The sequence below is a fragment of the Stegodyphus dumicola genome, chromosome 1, assembly GCF_044657685.1.
Source record: "Stegodyphus dumicola isolate Sdum_Otavi_A_Nest chromosome 1, ASM4465768v1".
NCBI lineage: Eukaryota > Metazoa > Arthropoda > Arachnida > Araneae > Eresidae > Stegodyphus > Stegodyphus dumicola.
Window position 1 is genome coordinate 165,422,929 of NC_140768.1, and position 27,320 is coordinate 165,450,248.

The 27,320-nt window shown below is 30.8% G+C and overlaps 1 protein-coding gene across 3 annotated transcripts in view; it reads right to left on the minus strand.

Annotated features, from left to right (window-relative positions):
• The window catches only part of LOC118201090 (uncharacterized), a 221,599-nt gene that overhangs the window by 23,116 nt on the left and 171,163 nt on the right, over positions 1-27,320 (minus strand). For 2 of the 3 annotated variants that reach the window (XM_085822950.1, XM_085822947.1), the window contains exons 21-25: positions 24,743-24,864; positions 24,388-24,527; positions 17,823-17,922; positions 3,012-3,085; positions 75-155 (exon numbers count right to left, since the gene is read on the minus strand). In XM_085822950.1, coding sequence (XP_085679076.1) covers positions 75-155; positions 3,012-3,085; positions 17,823-17,922; positions 24,388-24,527; positions 24,743-24,864 — 517 coding nt within the window. Of the gene's footprint in view, positions 1-72; positions 156-3,011; positions 3,086-17,822; positions 17,923-24,387; positions 24,528-24,742; positions 24,865-27,320 lie in introns of those variants that run through there. The other variant, XR_015042854.1, reaches the window with a different exon arrangement.

Consider the following 27,320-nt stretch of genomic DNA (forward strand, 5'->3'; position numbering starts at 1 on the left):
TAATAATTGAATACCAAAGTTTATGAAGTATAAAATCGCATGATTTATACATTTGTAAAAATAATTTTATATACCTTTTTAATCAAGCCATTCATTGTAATAGACCATAAATCAGCTTTAATAATTTCCGATATCACCTTTTCTAAGTCTTCATCCTATATCAGGGAAAGAAAGTATGTATGAAATTCTTACACTTTTTTTCAAAAATACTTCATAGAATTTATTATGCAAGAATATTAAATAGAATTATTTATGCATGAATTTTAAATTTTTCATTCGATCTCATCTACAGATATTACCTACAAATGGGAGGAAAAGTTAAAGAAGTTTTCCTATCAAAATACACACACAACACAAAGATAAAAGAAAAAAAGAGGGAGGGGAAAAACATGTCTTTTAACCCCTGAGTAGCATGATCACCTTTATCCACTCATGAGATTTCTTGTCATTAGCCTTATTAATACCTTATTACTTAAAGATTTTTATATAAACTTATATGAATGAAAGTTTATAGACTAAAATAATTAACTGTACAAATTTAACCTTTTCGCGACGGTGCACCTTTGCTTAAGACGCTCATGCTGGACGGAAGGGAATCGAAGGCAGTCACCGTACAGGATGGAGGTTTTGCATCGCTAAGCCTAATTTTATTTTTAAAAAAAATCCACTTTTAGCATAGTAATTTTTTGTATTATTTTAGATTATTACTTGAGCTCTTATATATATTAAAATTAGCACTTAATAACTTTTTTTTTCTTTATTTTACATGAAAATATACTTAAAAAATTGCTTATCTTGTAAAATAATTTTCGGAAGTGCTATTCAAATTATTCCAAAGTTTTAATTGATAAAATCCATCAATAAAGTTTTAAATTAATAAAACAACACAATAAAGACTATTTACAGTAAGAAGTAACAAAATTTAAAATGAAGACTGTGATAAATCTCGAAGCATGGAGAAGTATCACTTTCTAACTCTTTAGAAAATGAATCATTACTCTCATCTGCGTTAATATGGTTCATTGACCATACGAGAGTATTCTTCCTCTGATAAATAGCTCCTTTCCGCCATAATAGACTGGAGGTGAGGCGAGGCTTTCCGAAATAAAAAGAAAAGAAACGGAAATATATCTGAAGGGCAATGCAAAACCTAGCAGTACTCCACATACTAACCCTAAAAGACCATACACAGTAAAGGAAAAAATAGAATAAAAAAAGGAATTGGATATAAATCAGACACGCGAATGCTTTCATTAGCATGCAGCAATTTAAAGAGCTCACCCCTGTTTACGCTTCCCTCCCCCACCCTCGCAAGTAATTGATGAGTAAAATACCAAAATCAAGCAGAATATATCAAACTCAAGGTCAAGAAGTTAAAACTGTGTTCATTTCAAAAGTAATGGACATAGGATACCATCTAGTGGCCTTAAGAAAAACGTTCCAGCTTAAAATGCGTATACGCATCACCCATTCATTTCTTGTTCTTTTAGATGGTCTGATCCGACATGTTTCATAACAGCTTTAATTTATGAGTAAAATCAATTCTCTTTCTAGCTTTAATTTGTCCCTTCTTAATAACAATTTTAAATCAATTGGGGCTTTTGAAATACTAATAATGACTTATATCTAGCCCCTTGCAAACTGTGGAGAGGGGTGAGAGCGCTTTATTTAATCTTCATTTCTTTATGCAGAGCTTATTGGTCAGTTATGAAGAGCAATTTAGTATTTAAAGTCACATGCCAAAGGAAAAGGGACATAATGTTCTAATGACTTCAAACTAAAGTTGCAGTTGGTCAGAAGCTAATTTGTTCCCTACAGTCATATGTCATGGTTCTAGGTAGATATTAGTAGAAACATGAATTCATAAATGCTTTTATGAATTCATGTTTCTCCCCCACCAGTGAAAGCTTGAAAGTATTTGAAAATAATTAGGCACTGAATTGAAAAATATCATTGGTATTAGATATCTGGAGTTTTTAATATAATATTACGTATTTGGTGATGCTTTGGATCACATATTGCTGCCAGCATCATTAGTTTGTTTGCCACAATATGGCTCAGTACTCTTTCTACTTGAAACATAACTTAACAGAAATAATCAGATTGCAATATAATTCATAACAGATATATAATATTAATGCATAAAGATTTAAATTAGAATATTAAACTCCTATTAGACAAATAAATTAGAGCTCTAGATATCTAATACATATTTCATTATTACATGTTAAATAAATAATACAGTAATGATGGAAAAAACATTAAATAAAATTATACTCCTCCTTCTCTCATAAAATTTAATTCCCTATTTTTAGTGCAGCTCTTAAAGCATTTTATTGATAAAAAAGATCATAATATTTTTTTAAAATAAAGGGAGATTTAAAAAAAAGTCACCGGACATGTCATAACTGGAAAGGGGGAATCTATCATTTTAAATTAAGCAATATTTTAATGTTACCTAACTTTTGCTCCAAATCTTTCTCAAGCCTCTGATTCAAAATAGGCATATATTTCATGCAATTATATCACATATTTTCTTCACAATTTCATCCACATACATATAATGCATGAACTCATAAACAGATCACAAAATATTTTTAAAGCTTGATATTAAATCCCAATTTAACAGACTATTTAAGGGGCAAGGGCTATCTAATAATGTTTACAGTCAGTTAAAATAGATTTAAAAAGTTAAACATACTAAAGGATACTCCAGTGTGTAAGGCATCATATTTTAATATTATTTATCAAAACTGATAAAAACATTAAAAAAAAACTTACAAACCCCGTCAAATAACCAAACTTGTTTAAATTCTTATCCCGTAGGACTTCAACAAACAGCATGGAATTATGTATACAAACTATTAGAATTAACAGCACTAATAGAATAATTTGGACTTAGCAGTTTCAATTTGAAGGAATTTTTTTAAGTATCAAGAGTGAAATATGTCATCACATATTTTTAAAAAGAACAGAAACAAACAAGATACGCAGTAATTTACTGTACTTACTGTCGGATGATGAAGAATTTCATACAGTGGTACAGAGTCACCATCAGGATCATCATCTAAATTTTGTGAGACATCTAAAAACAGTATACAGTTTAACAGTACCTAAAAACAGTAAATAATACAAACACACACCTTTTTCATTGAAATCATTAAAAAATTATAAAATACTTCACTTGTCTTTTGCTAATGTCATTTGTACGATATGGTGTCCTTTTTTATAATTTATCAGCAATTTCCTGTAATTATTTATTATTAAATTTTATATTTCTTTTGAACTTTAAAGAATATCCTCGAATTGTCAGAAAGCCCAACAGCTAAGGCTGCTTCTGCTTTCAGGACAGCCATAGGTAATGAGTATACTAATGCACTGAATTTATATTGGTGTTTTGAATACTCCCATATGCCTTCTTTACAAAAATAAGACACGAATTAAAATTATTTTTCATTATACTTTACCCCCACTGTTGATGTTAGAGGTGCCATCTGTGAAAAAAAATCATCGAAAAATTCCCAGATCTCTGAATTAAAAATTTTCAACAGAAACTGATCTTAAAATCATAAAGTTTAGAACCGTTTAATAAAAGAATTCATATCCCTAATTAAGCGAAAAAACTTCATTTGTGACAGAAATCCAGTGCTTAGAAGAGGATGCTCCTACCTAATAGTAGTAAACTATTGAATTTGTGTCCATTTCTAGACCATGATGGAGAGCTCAGAGTGGATGGCAGGCTGAACATAATTTTCCTGTAACTGTGATTAATCATTTTCACGCAGGTGCTGAAACAACAAAATTCCTTATAAGGAGTAAATTTTGGATTGTTTCTGCAAGAAATGTAGTTAGAAAAATTCTATTTAATTGTATGATTTGTAAAAAGGTAAATTCCAGGTCTGTGCAGCAACAGATGGCTGATTTACCAGCTGCGAGAGTGACCATATCCAGAGTTTTTGCGAGAACATGACTCGATTTTTGTGGTTCATTTGTGATAAAAAATTTTGTAGGTAGAAGTACACAGGTAAGAAAAGTGTTAGTATATATTTTTGCATGTTTTATAACGAAGGCTTTGAGACTGTAAGTGATTTAACAAGAGCAGCATTTATAGCAGTACTTAATGCCAGGCGAGGTAAAATCTCAGATATTTTCAGTGATAATGGTGGAAATTTTGCAGGTGCTTATAGAGGATTAATAGCGACTCTAAAATCTTTATTTAAGGATAAAAGTGGGGGAAGAAATCAAAATTTATTTAGCTAGTGAAGGCATAAATTGGCATTGTAATCCTCCCTCTACTCCTCACTTTGGAGGTTTATGGAAAGCTAGTGTGAAATCCCTTAAATATCACTTGAAATGTGTGGTGGGAAAAACAATTTTAACTTATGAAGAATTTTTGACACTAATATTTCAAATTGAATCTGTACTTAATTCTCGTTCTCTTTGCCCTATTTCAAATGATCCAAATGATGTTGAAGCATTGACACTTGCTCAACTTCTTATTGGCTCATCTTTAATTGCAATACCTGAACCTAATTTTACAGAGATTCCTATAAATCAGTTGTCTAGATGGCAAATGGTTCAGAAACTAAATCAAAATTTTTGGAAAAAATGGTCGTCTGAGTACTTAACAAAATTTTGAATAGACCTAAATGGTATAAAGGAAAGGTAGACATAAAGGAAGAAGATTTAGTTTTAGTACAGGATTTGGATAACTATTCTCTTTTAAAGTGGCATTTAGCATGAATTATTAAAACCCATACAGGTCAAGATAATATTATTCGAGTTGTGACACTTAAAGATAAAAGTGGAACCTATAAAAGGCCAATGACAAAAATTGTACCTTTGCCTTTTGTTAATGAAAAACTTTCAGTTACTTAATACTTTTATTCGTAGTTAATTATCAAGTTTTAGGTATTATTGTATAATCATCATTATTGTTATTATCTTGAAGTATTTTAATTGTAATTGATATACCAATTTAGTGTTATATCATTGTATTTGATATAGCTCGTCTTTCTAAATTTATTATTGAATGTTTGCAACATTCAAGGCCAGGTGGCATGTTGACGGCAGAGGCACCATCTATGAAAAAATGTATAATATTTGTCTTCTAAAAAGATGATGCTGATGTTTATTTATAGTGCCATCCTGTGGCTACTTTTATTGAGTTTTGAGTATGTTCCGAGACGCCGCCGAGAGATGTAAATTAATGATGCGAATTTTTTAGTAATTAATAAATTTTCACATACAGACCCTTTTTGAGTTCTTGTGTAAAGTGATTTATTTATTTAAATATGTGTTTAACTGAGCTATTGACGGGCCCACCTCTAAGAAAAACTATTTTTAATCACAATTAAGAAGCAAGTGATCTATATCTGCTCTTTAGGTTATGTTTTATATTTTTTGTAATTTATATCCTTGTAAGTTTACTGTAATTTTACATAACCAGTTTATTTTATGATTTAGATCTTTACTGTCACTTCTCTCTTCCGTTTCCCTGCCAGAACGCAAATTTAGTTTGAGGAATATTTAAGCTGAAAATGTTCAGATTGTATGAAAAGATGGATGATCTGCTCTAGAGCCAATTCGAAGAACAATTCACTTTACTGAGCTAATGATCAGTACTCTGGCGAAAACAGAAGGGAAGTTCTTTAACAGTTCACCAAGAACTGTTGTTGGGAAGCATACCAAAAATTTGATTCCTCTTAATGTAAACACTAGCATTCTTTGTTTCATAATGTACAGGAAAGATTTCTGACCTATATTTTATGTGTTATGTATATATGTGTGCTTTTCGTTTGCTTGCGTTCCATCTCTATTTAAAAAGCAAAACATAAAAAATAAATTAATTAATTAATTAAAAAAAAAAGCATCTCAACGAAATTGAACACCTGTTTGCAAATGTACAGAGTTCCCCTCCCCCATCTGGCAGTTCAAGGATCTGTTTAAAGTATGAAGATTATACAGGGTTCGTACACATTTTCTTACATGAAAATTAAGGACTTTTAAGGACCATCAAAGAAAAAATTCCTTGAAAAACATGTATAAGTGTAATTTACACGAATAACAGTCACTATTTTAGAGATTTACATGATTATTATTTAACTTATTTGATATTTACTTAAACACAGTCAACTACTATTATAAACACAATGTAAGAATATTTTGCACATTAAAATAACTGATTTGTAAACATACAATTTATTTCCTTGGTATTTTGAAAGATACTAGAATAATAAACTGTACAATAAAAGATACAAAACATTTGTGCTTTTTTTAAATCTGAAATCTTTTCAGCTATTTTAACATCCAATTTATTTATGTCTATTTCCTTTTCTTTAACTATTCTTCTACGTTCATTTGCTTTGATAAACAAATCAATGTTCCTGCTGGTCTCAACTTCATCTCCTAAAGCATCTACTTCTTCATTAATATCTTTAATGCCCCTTTGAAAAAAATTTTTCTTCTGCTTCATATAATCAATTTCTTCCTCAATAAAATTTCTTTTACTCTTTGAATTTTCAGATTTAGTTAAAGATTTTTGTTCTTCTAAATACTGAACTTCTAAATAATGAACTCCACTTCTTGCAGAAGCTGCTGCTGATCTCATTTCTTTATTAATTTTGATATTAAGAACACCTCCAGAAAATTTTATGTAATCAAATACTGTGCATTGAAAAATGTATGATGAGTCACTTAAATTTTCAATTTCGATTGCTTTATTTACAGAGAAGCCCCTTTCCACAGAGGCCTGTTCATGTGACAAGATAAGAATACTTATCACAGTGAATACTTAAAAAGTGAAAATATACATTTTTTACTATATATATATATATATATAATTTATTTCCTAAACAATATTGATTAATTGATTATATTATCTCCTAAGTTAAATTAAAGTAGAATTATTTTAAAAGAGTGAATCCATACTGGTAAGTTATATTTTGAAAGATGTATATATATATATATATACAGTACAAAGTCCCAGATCCGGACATTCAATATCTGGAATGATCTAAAATCTGGACCTCAAAGCCACCACCAACCAATTTTTTACGGCTTTTTTGAAGGGAAGGTGTATGCTTTAGATTTTTTTCCTCATCATAAAAAAACATGCCGGAAATCCCGATTCTTAATCTCAGTTTGGCGCTAAATAAAATATCTCATTATTGAAGAAATAATTATTTTAGCATAAATTTGTGTGATTAGTAACTTGACTCCATAGCTGCGTATCTGCTTGGCATAATCTCAAACCGAAACATTTGTTAATTTTACACCAACTAATATTTTATATCCTTGATGCCAAAATCACGAATCATTATTTATTGTATTTTGATTTCATCACCGCATGTTTATCAACGGATGACAACTTGAGTGATGAATCATGCAGCGATGCCAAATAACAGAGTATTATCCGATTACAGATTTAAGTTTAATGCGCTAAAATGTTGACAAGGGGAGATTTACCAGAAATTTCTTTCCTTATGCTAAAAATAGATTTTGTTGATGATACTCATAGGACAAATGATTATATTTAGTGCTATTTGAATTAAGAATAACTGGTTTGTTATTCACATAAAGCCAGAAGCAGTGCCAGATCTCGCATGGCCGCACCAGGCGGCAGAATTTAGCGAAGTTAAACAGAAGTTTTTCATTGCGATGACAATTCCCAATCATCAATCAAATAACGGAGGGCGAAATCCGTAGTATGGTTCTAAATCCAGAAAATACAGCTATCGATAGTGAAGAAAGTAACAGAGAGGTTACTGAACGAGAAAAAATTTTGATTGACAAGTTATTCGGAATTCTCGACACAGCAATTACAGGACTTGAGCAATGGAACTTAATAACTGAACAAGAAATTATATGTCTAAAGTATTAGCAGAGAAAACAAATCAAACAACTCACATTGAAAGAAATGTTTAATAAAGTAAACATATAAATATTAAGCTCTTTTCTTTTGTAAATTTTGATACCCTTTAAATCATAAATGCTTTATTATTTCATAAATCACGATTTCATATTTTCAATTTTATAATTTCTACGTGCCATCTTAGTAGATTTAAAATGATTTAATTTTGCGTGTAGTTAATTCAGGAAAATTAGTTTAATTAGTTGTTTTCAGCTTTAAAAATATTAAAAATTTTTTAATTAGTTAGTTATTTTCAAATAATAATTGTATCGCCATTAGCAAAAATTATGCATTACTATCAACAACATAGGTTTAAACCAAATACTTAATTGTCTATTGAAGCTTCAAAGCGTATTTCCGAACTTCACTTTTTCTCGGCTTGCATTACCGAATTTGATCTTGGCGACCTAAAATCAAAATGGAGCCAACAGATTTCCCGCAAAATCGATAACAGACCCTCTGCAGAAATAAACTCATAATCCCGATATCCAATACATATAGTATGTGCAAAAGAGAATAAACTCCGTAGAAGGTGATAAAAAATTAATTTATGGCTTAATTGAAACAAACACAGAAATTAAGCTAAACAAAACTGTGTAAAAACAAATTTAAATGATAAAACGAAACTTAATTTTCATGTGAATTTTCAGCGCTGACTCTCCCATTCTAGAAATTTCAATTTGTTTCAGACAAAGACCACATTTAAGGATTGCCATCCATCAATATCCAGTCTTTGTAGTCAGCTTGATGAAGCCACAGTTTATTGAAAATGCAGTTTCCAGGCATCTCGTTCCTATTGGCGTCGGAAGGGTTGTGGCCTTCCAGGTTGGAATTGCTCTGATTTTGGCAAATATTTTCAGAACCCCCCCTTTTTTTTCTCGAGCATCTTCATCATCACTTTCGCCTCTTAAAGAACTTCCGGCTTCACGCTTTCGTCACAATCTGCCTAAATTTATGGATAACACCTGTTTCGAAAGATTGGGTGAATAGCCAATCAGACACCGATACTTTCATTCGGGTAGCTAATTTTTTTTTTTTTTTTAAATCATTTGCAACGCAAATCCGCCAACAGATTGGTTAAGAGCCGTGTAATTTTAATTCCATATTCATGAGAAATCGTAATTCACACTTAGAATGGCAATCATTAGAAATGATAAGAAATGTCAAATGAGCAAAATTAAGGACTGTTTATTCATTTTGGCCAAAATTAAAGACTTTTAAGGACCAAAAATCATTTTTGAAAAAAATTAAGGTCTTTTAAGGACCTTACAAACCCTGTTATAGGAACTATTTCCTTGGATTTCCAGCTGTCAGTACGCTGTCCCTAGTCGCAGATGTGGGTCCTTCAGAGTGACCATTATTTGCTCCTTCATTGCTTTTACTCTTGTCCTAGATCTGATTCCTACCAAGTCTTCATTATTTGCTCTTTTTATCGCTCCTGCTCTTGCCACAAATTTGGCTCCAGCGGAGTCTTCATTATTTGCTCTTTTCACTTCTTTGGAACTGTTCCTTTGACTTTCATAAATTTTTCCATCTAATATATTTTTTCAAGGCTGCAGGACTAAATGTGGACCTTCCCGAACAGAAGAACCTCATATCATTTTCATAAATTAAATAAAAAAAAGAAAATGCCAGTATTGTCAGCAGACAGTTTCCTGTTCTTTGGGATCTGCCTCCAATCTAAAAATTCATCTTTACACTGTACTTGGCAGTAGCAACAAAAAATCAATTATAGTAATAAAATAACAATCTTTAACAAAAGTGAGTTTAGTTTTCATTATTAACTTCTAGAATTTTTTTTTTTTTTTTTTTTTTTTTTTTTTTGCTACAGAATTTTATTGTTGTTCTATGAATCTGTTGAAAGAAAGCACTCCAGGAGAGTAAGCGTTTTGGTTGAGTTGATTGCAGTGATCCCACTTCTTATTCAATTTTTTCTGCTTTCCCCCCTCATCTTCGTACACTACTCTCATTCCACATCTGCTATGAAAACATTAATCAAGGTCATTGTCAGTGAGCAGTGAATCACTAAAAAGAACCAATCCACTTCTGCTAAAGCGCTCTCTTGGGACGGCGCGAGAACCGGATGCGTCGTACTGTGGGGACGGGCAATTTATGCTGCTAAGCCTAACTTTGGAAAAAAAATTCGTATAAATGAAATTTGTCATCAGGGTTTGTACAAATTTCTGCACACAGAAATTAAGTACTTTTAAGGACCATTAATGAAAAATTAAGGACCTATGAGTAAATGGGAACTGAATAAATTCAATTAAAAATGCTATTCTATGCCTGAATTTCACTTTTGTAATACCATCCTAAAAATAAAATAGATCCCTGAGTAGTATGCATTATTACTAAACATGAATTAATTAACATAATGATTAATAAGTTTGAGAATAAAATAAACTTTATACAATTTATCAAGTAGGATTAAATATTTTACACTTATAATATTTGGACATATTTGAAAAAAGATGACATTTACTTACATTTTACTAATAGTTAGCTTTATGTTGATTTTTTTATGTCTCATTTTGTTACATACTTAGTCAGTCTAGAGGTTTAGTAAATAGCAGGTAGATTTTATGTCAAACGGTGTAGGTTAAAATGAGAAGTAATATCAAAATCAGCATGGTTCATAACAAAAGATTGAATGTTGTCAACGCTGTTGCTTGTCTAGATAGAGACCTGCTCATTAGAATAAACCCGAAAGGTCTGATGTAGACACAGTTGGCAAGTGTTCAAACTTAGTCAGGCTCTGTGTGATGCAGTTAGTGTCACAGCTTTGTGCATAGTTCCAAGGGATCGTAGCCCAGTTAATATACTTTAATGTTCCAATAAGCGATTAAAGTACCAGAGATGATAAGTTGTTTTGTATTATTTTTAAGTTTCACTGGACGCAAAGAATGATGCAAAGAATAAGTTTTACTTGAATTTTAAAATTTTTGTGTTTTATCTTGTGAACACAGTAAGTGTTAATGAAAGGCAATAACTCGCTTTAATATGTAGAGATAACTTTTAAGGGCAAGCAGTTAGTTATAAATAATTAAATTAGGTAATTAGATAACCTTAGTCATTATGGATTTACATGGCCACTATTAAATTTTTATTTTTTAACAATATTTGTTAAAAAAAGCCTATTATAATCAAAATCTAATAAAATTTCACAGTTTAAAATACATGTAATTTATGACATTGATTCTTAAACGATATTAGGATACACATTAAACAACACTCAATAAAATATTTATTCTTCATTATAATTTGAAGCCTTTCCAAACATTTTGGCTAGTTTATATAGATTTCCTTCTCTTTAAGCATCTTTTCTAATAATTAGAGAGTTGTCTCAATATGCAAACCAATGCTCTTGCTAGTTTCTGTGTGCTTATCTCCTAACTTGTCAACATCTCCACAAGGTACCTATGAGGGTTTACTTGATCTAGTAAAAGTTAAATAGTCCCAAACCCCCGACTGAATCATAAACTGAAAGGCTGAAATTATAAACAATTGGGTAAGTTACATAATAATAACTGCACATATCTTTGAGGAGTAATTTTCTTTATGTATTCAGTTTCTTTCTTCAACACGATTCCTTTTCATTTTAGAATTTTTGGATCTAATTACTTCCGAGATTCCAAAAAACACTAAATGCATTTAGAATGTATAGAAAAAGTGGCTAATTCTATTTCTTTAGTAATATGAACATTCAGAAGAAATATGAAATATATATGGTAAAGCCCGGTTACAAAGCTGGCGTGGCAGAATTTTTAGAATCTAGTGACACACCGAACAACAAAATCTAGAAATAGCAAAAGCATCCACAGAGATTGCATCAGGTGGGAAAATGCCTAGTGCCAGCTCTGTGTATGATGCATTAAGGCATATTAGATGGATCTTTTAAATTGTAAGTTTTCAATTTCTTTATTAATAAAAAAAGACCCTTTCTATAATGCCTGCCCAGTGATAAGATTAGAAGCATTTTTGATATTTTTGATGCTTGTGTCTAGTGAAAGGTAGAGAAAATAAAGGGAAGATAAACATGTTAAGAAAAAGATTCTAGTATCAGGAGTAAAACATTTAAATATTATGTTTTTATTGTTCTTCCAGACGTTCTCCAAAAGGTAAGAAATTCATCACAAACTTTCTGTAAAATACATCCATTATGTGTCAATATCATGGAGACATTTTTCATTTTGTCACATATTTCTCGAATCTTCTAGAATCGTGGGTCTATAAATCTTGACTTCAAACCATTCTAAACTTTCCAAGCTGCAAAGTCTAAAATACTAAAGAAAAATTATCCCTACCGATTCTGTAACAGCAAAAAGTCAGAAATATTTTGAAAAAAAAAAAAAGAAGGAGGGAAAAAGTGTAAAATTAATTTTATAGAGAAAACTGTTGCCTATTCTGAGAATTTTGAATATTCCGAGACAATTGCATGGGGAAAATGCTTACTATGAAAAAATTAAAAAGAAGACATTTTTAATTAATTGCATAGCTAATTTTGCTCTTGCTAAGAGCTGTTTTGTTAATTATGCTTTATAGCAATATGCGTTATTTATCAGATTCATAATGTTGTATAAGTTTTCAAAATGAAACTTTATAATATGACAGCGAAAAACAGAATGTTTTAATGTTATTTTTTATATATAATTTCAATAATATTACCATTATTTTAATGAAATTTATCAATGTTATGACGCTTTAAAAAAACTGGTTGAAAAATTGTCAGATCTCGAAATTAAAAATTTTCTATAGAAACTGATCCTAAAATCGCCAAAATATTGACAAGTCACCAAATTTAGAGCTATTTAATAAAAGAATTCACATCCCCAAAAGCGAAAAGTTGTTTAAGATTTCTTTATTAGAAAAAAGGAATTTCGAAATGCTTATGTTTCACTTCTTGCTTAGAAACTCGAGTATCCCATCATTTTTATTAGAAATAGAAACAAATTACAACCCATGAACCCATTCAAAAGATAACCATATATGTCAGTGAATCGCCAAAAATATTCCTCCAAAATGCTAATTCACACTCAAAATGGCAGTCATAAAAACAGACAGAAATTTCAGATGATTAAAATTAAGGACCTTCTGCTGATTTTGGCCAAAGTTAAGGACTTTTAAGGACCAAAAATCAATTCAAAAAAATTTAAGAACTTTTAAGGTCTCTTAAGGACTGTAAGAACCCTGGTCATCCAATTTTTCCAATTTTGGGTACATTATGAGAAGAACATTCAGGTAGCTGTCAGAATTAATTTTAAGCCTTCATTATTATATTTTCCTTAAAAAATTTTATAAAATACTCATTCTAGAATAATATAATTTTCTCCTTATCCCACAAATAAATATATATGGAAAAATATCCAAACAATCGCAGATTTTATTTAACACAACACACAATTAAAATTTAAAAATATTAAAACTGTCTTTCATAAAATTTCAATGAGCAAACAACGAAAAGTAAGCAATGTTTCAAAATGAGACAGTATATGATATTCTTTGAAACATGGGTCTACGCAAAGTCCAACCTTGCATTGGTCACAGGAATATAATATCTGCTGCTATTTTACTCAGCAAATTTGACTCATTTAGCATTTGCATATGTTCTACGGTCAGATAGTGCTTTCGTTTTGACATTTAAAAAAAAAAAAACTTTCGCCAAGCGATACAAAATATTCGTCTCAATGCCCTCAAGGATTAATAAAAAAGTCTCTAATGATAGAACATCTCCACTATAACTGATAAAAAATAAAATAAAAATTAATAAATTAAATTAAGAGTATTCCAAAGCATCCAGAACATGTTCATTTGTTTATATAAAATGACACAGTAAGAGCTCTTACATTACTCAACACTAACGAATTAGTGATTGATTGTGTATATTCTACACGTTTCCCTTTATCTCAAAGCCCGAAAAATCTAAGAGTAATAAAAAAAAAAAGGAAAAATATAAGAGTAATTAAAAAAAATCTGATCATAGAACCTCTATCCCACTATATCGCAAAAATAAAAAGTACCTCAATGCAGTGAGAGCAGGTGCATTTGTTTATATCAAATTCCATAGTCAAGAATACACTTAAAATTCTAACTGTATGTTCTTTTCATATTTAATGGTGACGCTCTCTTATTTGAAAGTACGTGGAATTAAACCTACAGCCCCGTAGTCAAGTTGTTTTTCCCGCCTTTTTCTACACGTACAGTTATAGAATGTTCTGGAAATATTTAAAGCAAACTGGAATGGCTGATGTCATTTCTTGGAAGCTCCACCTTTCCAGAGGCTATAAAAGGACTCGCAAAAGAATATCAGGGGCTTACTTAACTTTCGATATATTTCCCCATAACAGGCATAAAGCTACATCTAGCGGCAACAAAAAATATTAATTAAATGTTCTATCTAAAAGGTCAAATGTGGTACGCCCGGCAGGTAGAGTGAATTAAATGGGGATTCAAATGAGACACACCCGTTCTATCTAAAAGGTCAAATGTGGTACACCCGGCCAATAGAGTGAATTAAATGGGATTCAAATATGACACACCTGGCTGTGAGTTAATGTTTGCTGCTGATACACATATGACACGTCTGTACTGAACGGGTTTTGCTCATCTCTAATTTAAGTATGCTTTTGCCCGCCCTTTACTCTTTTTGGATCTTGTCAACTAAGGCTACTGCATAACAAATGATGATGACACAATAACTATTTAAAACAAAATTTATGTATACTTATTTTTACAACTTTTTTCAATCTTAAAAAGACTTCATAAAGAATAATCACTTTACATTCAGATATTACTTTTAAAAATACAAAATGATATAAACTACATGCATAAATACTTTTGTGAAGGTTATAAATATAAATTAATTCTTTATTTATTGATGCTATATAAATTAGATAAATAACATCAGAAATACCACAATGTTTCTTCTAAATCCAAATTTTAAACAAAAACTTTCCCATTAAAATTTTTCTTATATATATATATATATATGTGTGTGTGTAATAATAAAATTCCATAGTCAAGAATACACTTAAAATTCTAACTGTATGTTCTTTTCATATTTAATGGCGACGCTCTCTTATTTGAAAGTACGTGGAATTAAATCCACAGCCCCATAGTCAAGTTGTTTTTCCCGCCTTTTTCTATACGTACAGTTATAGAATGTTCTGGAAATATTTAAAGCAAACTGGAATGGCTGACGTCATTTCTTGGAAGCTCCACCTTTCCAGAGGCTATAAAAGGACTCGCAAAAGAATATCAGGGGCTTTTTCTTAAATGTCACGATGCAGTAAACTTCATACAAAAAGTTATTAGTAATTCTTTTTATTTACTCTGATATCTGATTTTGTAACTGCTATTTCTCTTGAATAATAATAAATGGATCCTGTTTTTTAACTTATCATCTGATAATTTAAGCTACGACTACATTTTATGATTCTTCACCAATCTTTTATTCTGGACAAAAGCTGGTACATCACAAGGAGTTGGCAGGATGGGTGTACCGAAAAGGAAAATAATTCCAATGGAAGAGAAAGAACTTTTAAGTGCAAGTTGTGTCTGTTTTTTACAACTGAAGAATTGTGAATTGTGATACAGCTTTCTCTTCGAATTTTGAGCACGTCTCATAGTTAGAACCGAATGATTTGGATATTGTCCTGTTTTTTACAACTGAAGAATTGTGAATTGTGATACAGCTTTCTCTTCGAATTTTGAGCACGTCTCATAGTTAACCCAAATGAGTTGGATATCGTCTGCTGGAAAGAAGCTGAAGAATTTCCATCATTTATGCTTTTTTTTTTTTTTTTTTTTTTCAATTAAAGAATTGTGAATCGTGATACAGCTTTCTTGTCGCATTTTGAGCGCGTCTCATAATTAGAACCGCATGATTTGGATATCGTCTGCTGGAAAGAAGCTGAAGAATTTCAATCATTTATGCTGTGTTTTTTTTAACAGCACACAAACGAGCAGGATTAAATAGTGTACTCCACAGCCAAGTAAGAACATATTTTAAGAAATTATTTTTTCTCAGTGTGTGAACTAAGTTGCTACGACAATAGTTCGGTTTAAATATATTATATGTTAAAGTAATTATGAGTTTATTTAAATTTCAAGTCTTATTCTAATTAATAGTATTCTAAGTAAGATTTGATATTATCCTGAAATGTGTAGTGATAATCATGAAATATGCAGATGTAGATTTTCAACCTGGTGATCTAGTTTTATTTGATGAATTTGAATTTCCGAATACACGTAAATTGACACCTCCCTATTCTGGACCATACCAAATTGTCAAAAAATTATCTGAGGTTAATTATAAAATTGATAAAAAGAATTACCACACAAAGAAACCTACTGACATTGTCCATGTTTCCAGACTACGACACTACCAAGACCCAGAAAATTTTAAACTACATCACCAATAGGTAGACACACCTTCCTTTTGGTAAACGCTCAACTGGGGTTGCTACTAAAGGTAATTAGAGCACCTCTAATTATTTAATGTCTAATTTTCTGTATTGTAAATTTTTGATGTGTTGTTTTGTATCTTTGCATTTATTTTGTATTTATGTGTCAATTTTTTGGCAACGACATTAATGGTAATTATAAAATACTATTGAAGTTGAAAGTTGTGTTGAACGACAATGCAGTATATGACATAATTGTCATTGTCGATAGTAAAAGGTAAAATACGAGTAAAATTATTGTGTAAAATGATTATTATCAAAATAAGTGTTTTATATGAATAAGTAGTCAAAATGAAATACTGTAAACAAACTAAAAGTCAAAAGGAAATGTTAAGAAATTAGTCAAGTATTGCAATTGTCAATGATATGAAGAAAAAAATAGAGGAATACCTCAACTCAAATAGAAATTTTTAATAAGCCACGGCGAACTGGAAATGAAAGATTTGTAAAATACGAACTGCTCTAATGTTTTGCAGCAATCTCTAAAGACCTGGATCCAGAACTGAAACTGTTCTCGAGAAATGTTTTCCCAATACTGCATGTTATTTTCCCAATACTGCATGCTAATGTTATTTTTCTTTACTTTCTATAAATGTCAATATATTAAGGTATATTATTTACAATTTATATATTGATATTATTATTGACTGTGTTATAGTGAGAGTGTTTTTTAAGATTAATATTATTGTAACTCGAATTCTGGATGAGAGTTCTTCAAACAAATTAAACAATTATTTAAAATATTTTTTTTAATTTAGAATATCTTGTGGTCGAGGCGCTCGGCTTCAGGCCTTTTCAGATGGGGGGGAATATTTTGTAATAATAAAATTCCATTGTCAAGAATACACTTAAAATTCTAACTGTATGTTCTTTTCATTTTTAATGGTGACGTTCTCTTATTTGAATTTACGTGGAATTAAATCCACAGCCCCGTAGTCAAGTTGTTTTTCCCGCCTTTTTCTACACGTACAGTTATAGAATGTTCTGGAAATATTTAAAGCGAACTAGAATGGCTGACGAGGTTGGCGTCATTTCTTGGAAGCTCCACCTTTCCAGAGTCTATAAAAGGACTCGCAAAAGAATATCAGGGCCTTTTTCTTAAATGTCAAGATGCAGTAAACTTCATACAAAAAGTTATTAGTAATTCTTTTTATTTACTCCGGATATCTGATTTTGTAACTGCTATTTCTCCTGAATAATAATAAATGGGTCCTGTTTTTTAAACTTATCGTCTGATAATTTAAGCTACGACTACATTTTATGATTCTTCACCAATCTTTTATTCTGGACAAAAGCTTTATATATATAAAGGCAAAGACAGATACTTAATCCCTTCTTCAGAAAAGCAATATTAAGAATGATAAATTATTTCAATACACACGGTTTAATTACATATTTCATTTCATTTACAAAAAATTAAAATTTACTATAAGAGGAGCGAATTTTACCATTATTTTTAATTATTCCTATCTGTGAATATGATGACTTGGTTAACCTATGGATCACAGCTGCTTTACGGGGTTTTGTATGTATGGACACTTCATCGCACTAGAAAAATAAATGAGACACGTAAACTATATGGCATGTAAATTAGTGAAACAAGTAAATTTACACATCGTTTCCACAAATTATAAGCCCAGTCCCTTAAACAAATGAAGAAATTAAAGAAAATCATGGTTACTTACAGACGATCATAGTTTTTTTCAAGATAACATTCAAATGCAGAAATAAAATATTAAAATACAGAGAAGAAACAAGAATTAAAATTAATTAAGAAATTAAAATACAGAAAAGCCTTCTTCAGCACATTCAACACTGCTTCAACTACGAAAGACTTCATTATCAGAAGTTTCACCGTATTTTGCAAATCATATTTGATGCTCTGCAACTACCCTGAAAGGGTGCATATCTGATTATCAAAATACTAAAGTTATTTTATTAAGTTTTCAGTGTTATTAAATGCAATGCAGCTATCGGATTTAAGGATTATACATGTTGCAGGGAAAATTAGCTTACACTCAAAAAACTCATTGCATAGGAATGAATCACAGAAAGTTTCTATGCTTGTATATTTTTAATAGTTTTCCTTCAATGATGAAATAACTTGTAAATGGTTGATTTTATATTTATGTACATTTAACTTAAAAAAAAAAAAAAAAAAAAAAAAAAAAAAAAAAAAAAAAGTTCATTGCTGTAAAATATCAGCCTTTAAGAACAAATATATAAGAACAGGGGGAATCATACGACAATTACGTCATCTGAGAGACATACTTATTAGCTTCAGCAGAAAATGAAAACAAAGTTTTACTGTATTGCAAATAAATTGCAAGATCTCAGATTTTAAATACAATAATCCAAAATATCTAACAAAAGCACATGGCAATTTATGGTCTTGTTTATCACAAAGAAACTTTGATGGAGTTCATCAAAATATATATTTAACATCTTCAAGATGAATTTTTAATGTAATTGCAAAAGAACACACATTATCCAGAGCAGCATCTAAAGCCTGAAAATTAAAAAACTAAACACACACACACAAAAGTAGTTATAATACTTTCCTGAAATATATAAGGATATATGTAGGGTCAGCCAGAAAGTTGAACCCCTTTGTAAAAATTTTCTATCAAAGGTTATTTTGATGAAACTGTCTGGAAACACTTCAGGCATTTAGCTGTATATTGTACCATAGCGGCTTTCTAGAGGCAATTTTAATTTGTCTGATAATCAGTCGTAAACATGTCTCATCAGTTGCAAGTGGCATTTAAATTCAAAATGTATCCAGTGACTCATTTTTTGCGGGCGAAAAGGTGTAATTGCTGTGAAATTTATGGGCAGCTCTATGAAGTTTATAGTGAAAATGCAATGTCAAATCAAACTGTTGCTAAGTGGTGCCACATGTTTGAGAACAGACGTACAGATATTGACAATGCTGAGCACAAGGAAGACCATCAACTGGCACAAATTCTGAAATTACTGCTCGCATGTACAAATGCATTCTTGCAAATAAACGCATAACAATAGAAGAAATCTCAATATTTCTCATGGAAGGGTGCATAAAATTATTGCCTACCAGCAGCAATTTCATAAAGTTTGTGCTCCATGGGTGCCTCAGTCTACTGATGGAGGAACATAAAGGGAAGAATTTTCAAAGTGCCTTGGAATTTCTGCAACATTACCAAAAGGAAAGAAATGAGTTTTTGGACAAAATTGTGATGGGAGATGAGTCTTGTACTCATACCTTCTCACCTGAAATGAAATGCAGTTCCCTGACTTGAAAAAAGTGTAGAACTGTTTCATCTGTGGGAAAAGTAATGTTTATGCTGTTTTTTAACATAGAAGGTTTGGTGCATACAGAGTTTATGCCGAAGGTTGGCACAATTAATGCATCTTTTCACTAAGAAACAGTAAAATGACTGCAACAATCACTTAAAAATTGACGGCCAAGTAAACCATCGAAAGGCATTTTGCTCCTACATGACAATGTAAGACCACATGCAGCAAGACAAACATGCGATCACCCTCCTTACGGCCCAGATCTTGCACTGTGTAACTTTCATGTTTCTGATTCCACGAAAGCAGAACTTTCAAAGCGACGATACCACTCGGATGATGAGGGGAGAGCTGCAACACAAGAATGGTTATTGGGCATTGGACAGGATTTCTTTGCAGAAGGAATTAAAAAACTTGTACCTCACCTCAACAAATGCTTAAATAATGGGGTAAATTTTAAATGGAACTTTAAGATACAAATAATGTTATTGCAAAATTTCTATCCTATTTTGTTAAGCAGTGCAACTAACTTCTTGACTGACCTTTGTACATATCTTATTACTGATGATTTACATTCTTTTATTATGAATATTGTGCTCATGTTTTGGTGTTTGTTTAAATCAACAAATAACATAATCAACTCATAATGTGCATTAGTGAAATAAAATGTTTTCAGTGAACATACTAACATCCAAGCATTCAAATTATTCAAATTATTTTGCTTTATGCTACAAGTGTCAAGGAGGTCTCAGTTTTTGCTTCGAGTATGGTCTAACAAGGATGTTTCACCCGAGAGTGACCACGACCAGCCTTAAGTCAAAGATTTGAAGAAAGACAACAAATCAAATGAATATACAATTTTTCATATACACATAGAGGAATCAGATCCTGAATATGACCATGTGAAACAAGATATACTTGTATTAGTGAAAAGATCTTCCACTTCTAACAGTTTGGTGAATGAAGACCTAAAAGGAAAAGGTTGTTCAAATAACGAAAGAAACTCAACACCTGCAAGGTAAGTTGACTTTATAATGCAAGCTCAATTTTCCCCTCCCAAAACTATTAAGCCTAAAAAAGTTTGAAACCCAAAACTGTAAAATGTAAAGATGATAGGTATGAGGAATCCATATCAGGATGGATTTTTTTCCCCCCTATTACAAAACTGGTAAAAAAAACCTAAATTTAAAGGTAATAAGATTATGGCAATATTTTATTGCCATTGGCCCTCCATAAGAAGGTCATTTTAAAGGCCTAAAATCCATAAATTTGAGCTAAGAGTTCAAATATTTAAACATTAACGCACACAAGACGATGTCAGACATTAGCAATGAACAAGCAAAATGAGAAGTACGTAGTAAGACTCAAGGGAAAAAGGTTTAACTTTTTATCTTAGTGCTAAGGACGAGCACATATGCATATAGCTGACACTCACTGCAATGAGAATGTCTGCCATAAGACCACTACGCCCACAGAAAATAGGTATGAAACTTTTGGCAGTCACACAACTTCTGAGGAAATCTTGCAATAGCCTCCCAGAAGTAATTTCTACTTAATACAAACAATAATGGTTTGCCCTGGCTCCTTAACACAAGAGGAATTTTTAAATAAACTTGCTAAATCAACAGAAGTAAAATTTCTATGAAAATAGCAAAACAGGTTAAATTAAGATAACCTACAAATTCTGCCTCACACAGAAAACAAACAATATTCACTTAGCAACTTCTTCCATGAAAATAATACTGAACATCAGAATTTCAAAACACATGAGACCAAAGTTGTAATTAAAGGACTTCTTATAATCACCACCAAACATAATATATTCCAAGTTTTCACAAATAGAGGATTCACAGTTAACAATTTCCACAAATTAACCAACAAAAATCAAAAGCTGCAGTGCCACTATTCCTGGTTCAATGCAGAGAGAAAACATGGAAAAAATTTACGACATTAAAGATTTCATGCTATTCTTTCGTTTCTGCTGAAAAATTACATATATGAAAATACCATTTGTCGGAAGTGAAATCACTCTTCCGAGAATTGTTTCTTTCAACCACATTGTATAAAATATTCACTACTTCTTTATTATAGCGACCCCCAATTATATTTGGCAATTTTAGATTTACACCAAAATCTCAGTTATAATTTCACCAAGTTTATGAAGCACTAATGTAAAAATAAACACAATATATGATAATAACATAATACTCACATGTGATTTCCTAAGAATATTTTTAAGAATCCTTATTCTTATTATTTTATCGCATGTAATTGCCCCAGTTAATTGCAGCACTTTCATACATTTTAAGCTGTTTGTTACACCATTTCATGGACGTCAACTCCTCTGCCCAAGAATACATAACTTTAATAGCAGTGAGAATAATATTCTGGAACTGCTGAACCAATTTCCAATATGGAAATCTTTCGTTTTGCAATTTTAAACGTTGCATCTCCACATGGTTTTGTCATTAACACAAAGCTTCAAGTTGTGGCCATTTTCATATACTCATCTGTCAGATAAAAAATTATATGGCATCCATCTCACTACTTATTAAAGACTGTTAACATCATATTCACAAAAAAGGGGAAGAGCAATGAATATATTTTTAAATAAATAATGAGAATTCAAAAGCCTTGTCAAAAATGAATAATATAAGAACATGCGGCAAAAGCAAAAATACAAAACAGTGCTTATATATGATTACATCTTGAGGCATAAGAGCATGCAGCCGGTCCTAACATATTATGATTGCATGGTGAGGATAAGAACACACAGCCAGATTTTGATGATACTTCTCGGTTGGTTAACGATTGAATCTCGAAGGCCACTATAACAAAGAAGTACCAAACATTCATTGCCCCATAAAACAACAGATTGCTTCTACAAAGGAAAGAAAGAACATCTTTAATGTAGTAACAGCCTTTTAAATCTCTCAGCATGTGGTATAATTTACATCATCACTGGGTATAATTTAGGGTGTCCTAAAGTCCACAAAAATAAGCCAAATGACAATAATTTAATTAAACCAGGCTTCAACTATTCAAAAGCACTTAAGTCAGACTCAGCTCCAATGCAAATAATGTTTCATCCAGAAATAATAATTACTCAGTTCCCATGGCAAATACCAGTTCATCAGAAACCACTAACTATAAGAAACCCCCAAACACTATCAATAATTTAACACAAAAATCGACTTTATAGAGGTCTTCAATCACATCTAAGAAATTCATAAAATCCTCAGCAGAGATGAACTTACAATCATGACCCAGATCTTCAGAAAATCCCTGCCTAAATTTAACAGTTGCAAAGAACTGCTAGATAATATCCATGTCTTTTTTCAAAACTGGAAATGAAATTAATAATCACATCAACTTTACTTAGTAGTACCTGTACTTTCCTTTATTTTTAAGTAATTGTTACTCAACTTTTACGTATCTCTCCATTCACCTCTAGATAATATGCTTTTCTAATTATATTTTTATGTATTAGTTTTCCCTTTCCCAGACGCTACTGTCACGAGATTAGACCTGGCATTACATCTTCTCAGCATGTTCACTACAGGAAAGATACAGGCTAATTATTCCACACAGGATGAGGGATTAACACAGGTGCCTGTATCCTGTGATAAATACTCACTTGAGCCAAGAACTCAGCTGACTACGGTACTCATAAGGCTTGAAACCTACCGAGTGCTTTCCTTTGAGTAAATTGTTCAGACCTCACTAAATATACTGTGTGGTAATAAACAAATAGGGCTGTGTTAAGGATGGGGGGGAGAAGATGGTTAGCATGGCATAGAGTTGCAACAATAACAGTACTTCACGAAATTAATGCCTAAATTTAATGAAAGTATTCATTCATATGCATATGGGAGCTACACAAAAATGTCAAACATTTTTGCTGATTAAATATATATAACTTAAATAACGTATGCAGTATTTGAAATATACTGAAGACACGAGTGCAAAACTTAAAATAATAAAAATAATAGTTTTTTTTTTTTTTTTTTTTTTTTTTTTTTTAATGAAACATTTTATCATTGATGTGAAAAATAATTACAAAGATAAGAAAACAATTTTATTTAATAAACTGCTTTCTTAAATAGAACAGAATGCTATTAGAAATGCTAGTAAAGCATGAAGGAAAATCACGCAACAGACATCTTAAGTAATAGTTAAATAATGTAAGCTACAGGTATACAGAGGGAAATCAAACTAATAAAGCATTCTTTTCTTTGAATTGTTTTACAAAAAATAAAAAATCACACATAAACAACTAATACACAATAACCAGAAAACCATTCATCGCAATAAAAAGGGAAGTGACACAATGTAAATCACAGAATAGTAAAAATGTTCGTAAGATTTAAGATAGGATTAATTAAATTTTGAATGCTTCATAGAAGAGGAATTTCACAGAAATCTTTAAAATGATAGGTGGTAAGCTGCAGAATGGAACAAAACTAGCAAAAGCTGATGCAAGATTGCTTAATACATAGCTTTACTACTATCTTAAATACAAATAAAAAAACTGTAATAAAGGATCCAAAATAAATGGTAAATTTGAAAATTTAATAATGATGAAACTTGTCTTCATTAAAAGAAACAAAAGAAAGCTCAATACTATTTTTTGATTAAAACATTCATTTTTGACTTAAAAAGACAGAATTAATATTTTAAAAGTTTATATAAAGCAATAAAAAGGTACTTCAAATATAATGGCTTAAAATATGAATTTACCTGAAGCCTTTCAATTCCTTTACAACTGAAGACATCAGATGTTTTTATTGTATGATTCAAGACATCAGACTTTTCTACATTAAATAGTGCATTCTTTGAAGATCCACACTGTTTAGGAACAGAACGTTTTTTACTCTTGCCTAAAAACAAAACATGTTAAGCCCTATTCCAACAAATATGTTTTGATTATGTATATAAACATTAAAATGATTATAACAGATTGCGTGCACCCAACACACGCAAAATAAATAAATTAAGAAGTTTTAAAAATAATAAATAAATAAAAAGAGAGACCAGGGAAGAAAGAAAAAAGAATAGGAGGGAATATAAATGTAATAAAAAAACTTTCAAATACCTGGCACTTTTACTTCCATCAAAAATTTCATTATACACGAAGCAAGTTCTTGACTTGTGCAATTTTCATAATTGTCAATTTCCAAGAAGGCAGCTATTTTTCTAACAATATTATAATTCATACTAAAAATAAATAAGTAAATAAAAAATAGGGTAAAAATCTTTCGTTATATACCCTAATTAAAACAAATAATTAAAAATATAATTTATTCAGTTCACTTTTGGCTTTGTAAAAGAATTATTTGGCAGCAAAGCATCACTCTGTAGTTCAATAACTGTTTTATATAATTAAAAAAAAATCCCTACCTAAAAAATGATGCTTGTAGGACCACTTTGAACAAAAGCTTACAGTTTTTCTCCTTTAAAAAGAAATAGTCTCTTTTTTCCAAAAGCAATGAAAAAATAGATAGCAATACTCACTATGTTGGTTTGACATTCAGAAAATTATCAATTACTTAGCAAAAGAAAAATATTTATAATTGCAAATCTTTGCTAAAATATTTCTTAGAACGGCAGTTTTAAGCCTTTTTCCTTTCATATATCCGTTAATAAAACTTTGTAATACAGAATACCCCTAACCTCACCCTTCAGAACTATGACCCTCTCCTTCAGCCCTTTCAGTATAACTGATCTTACATTATTTTGATGTTATAAAATCAATACACTGCAGTGAATAATGTCAGAACAGTCTTAATGAAAGAAAGACTGATTATTACATTATTTACTTCAAATAAGCATGGTAATGACACATTCTTTTAAAACACTATAGTATTATTAATGTACTGCAATTATTCTGAATATATATATATTTTTTTAAATAATGGAAGTGAAAAATTAGTTGATGAATTTATTTACATTTTAGATGAGATTTAGTCCTATACTAAAACCTTAAGCACTTTTGAAACAAAGCTGTATTGCAATGAAACATAACACTTGTAATTATTTTAAAGTGAATTAATACATAATTTTTAACATATTAAATGTAAAACAAAAACTGAAGTGTAATCTTGAAAGGTTCAATGCATTGGTGTTCTCATCAAAATGTAGAGGAAAAAGTAAACTACTTTTTTTTTTTCAATTACTCAAATTAATACGGACATCAGACATGTCCGTATTTTTTCAAGAAATTGTATCCTTTGAGAGTAGAACGCTGTTAATTTTTTAAATATATTCTTTTCCAAATACAGTCAAAAGTCTTTAATCCGGACTCGTCGGGACTTCGGCGATTCCGGATTATAGATCATCAGTTTAAATCTGGTAAGATGGCATGCAGAAATTATAAAATTAAAAATATGAAACCGTAATTTATAAAATAATGAGCAATTATGATCTAAAGGGTATCAAAATTTACAAAAAAAAAAGAAGCTTAATATTTATTTGTTTACTTTATTAAACATTTCTTTCAATGCGCGCATGCGTAAAGCATACCTTACACATAGCCGAAATTAGAAAATTGCGAACAGAAAACTATTTGATTTGTATTCGTGATATTTATAATGACAAGGAATTTGATTTAAATCATATCAAAGACGGAGTACATTGAGATTAAATACTACATTTAGTAAGGAATTATAAGCCGAATAAAATAAAAACATCTGCCCTGAAGATAACGATAGTGCTGACAGATCAACTTCCAGTTCATTGCGCGCCGCGACATCCCCCCCCCCCGCGCGCAGAGCAGCATGAAATTGATAAACAGATTTCGGAATGGTTAGATAAACAAAGGATATACCTTCATCCATTTTTTGTAGCAATTTGTTTTTTGTTTGATAGACATCGAAACATACTTTCATTTTCTAGATCCTTTGGGAGCTCCAGTATCGGAAATTCTATTTGACATAATCGAAAGTTCAAGCTTACTGTTATAAAATTGCTCTTACAGTCTGGAAAAAATAATAAGCCGGATCCAATTCGAAGGTTAAGGAACAACGCAATCATCAACATTAACTGAAATAGATAATTAGATAAGTTTAGCTTATACCGTCGGTTATACATTAAATGGGCACGCGAAAATGTATTCTGCGCTTGCTCATACGCATATGCGCAGTCGTAAATGTCTCTCGTGCACGCGTAATACGTATATGAGCATGCGTCAACGCGGCACATGAGCAGAAAGATTTTAGCTTTGAGGTCAGGATTATAGATCATTCCGGATTATAGGTGTCCGAATTAACAACTTTTTACTGCATTCATGCAGCAGTATCAAATTTTCAGCGATTATATGGTTTTCACTACTTAAGTAATATGATAACTTATTTTGTAGGAAGTTTCTATCACATTTTCAGGATCTGCGTTACCTGATAATAAATAAGATGTTATGTTACACCTTCAAAAATTTGCTGAAAATAATTTATTAATTTTTGTTTATAATTTGGTCATTTGGTTTCTAAATGACGCAACAGTGACGAAGGTTTCATACTTCCATTTGATAAAACTTCTCTACTTATTACACTAAGAGAATTAGAGCTGTCTTTGTTTCTTACGGATGAAAATCCATACCACATATTCATCAGGATTCTTTCCTTCTAAAAAGGACTGCTGTTGAAATGTTCTTACTACTAATCATCCTATCTTTTGCC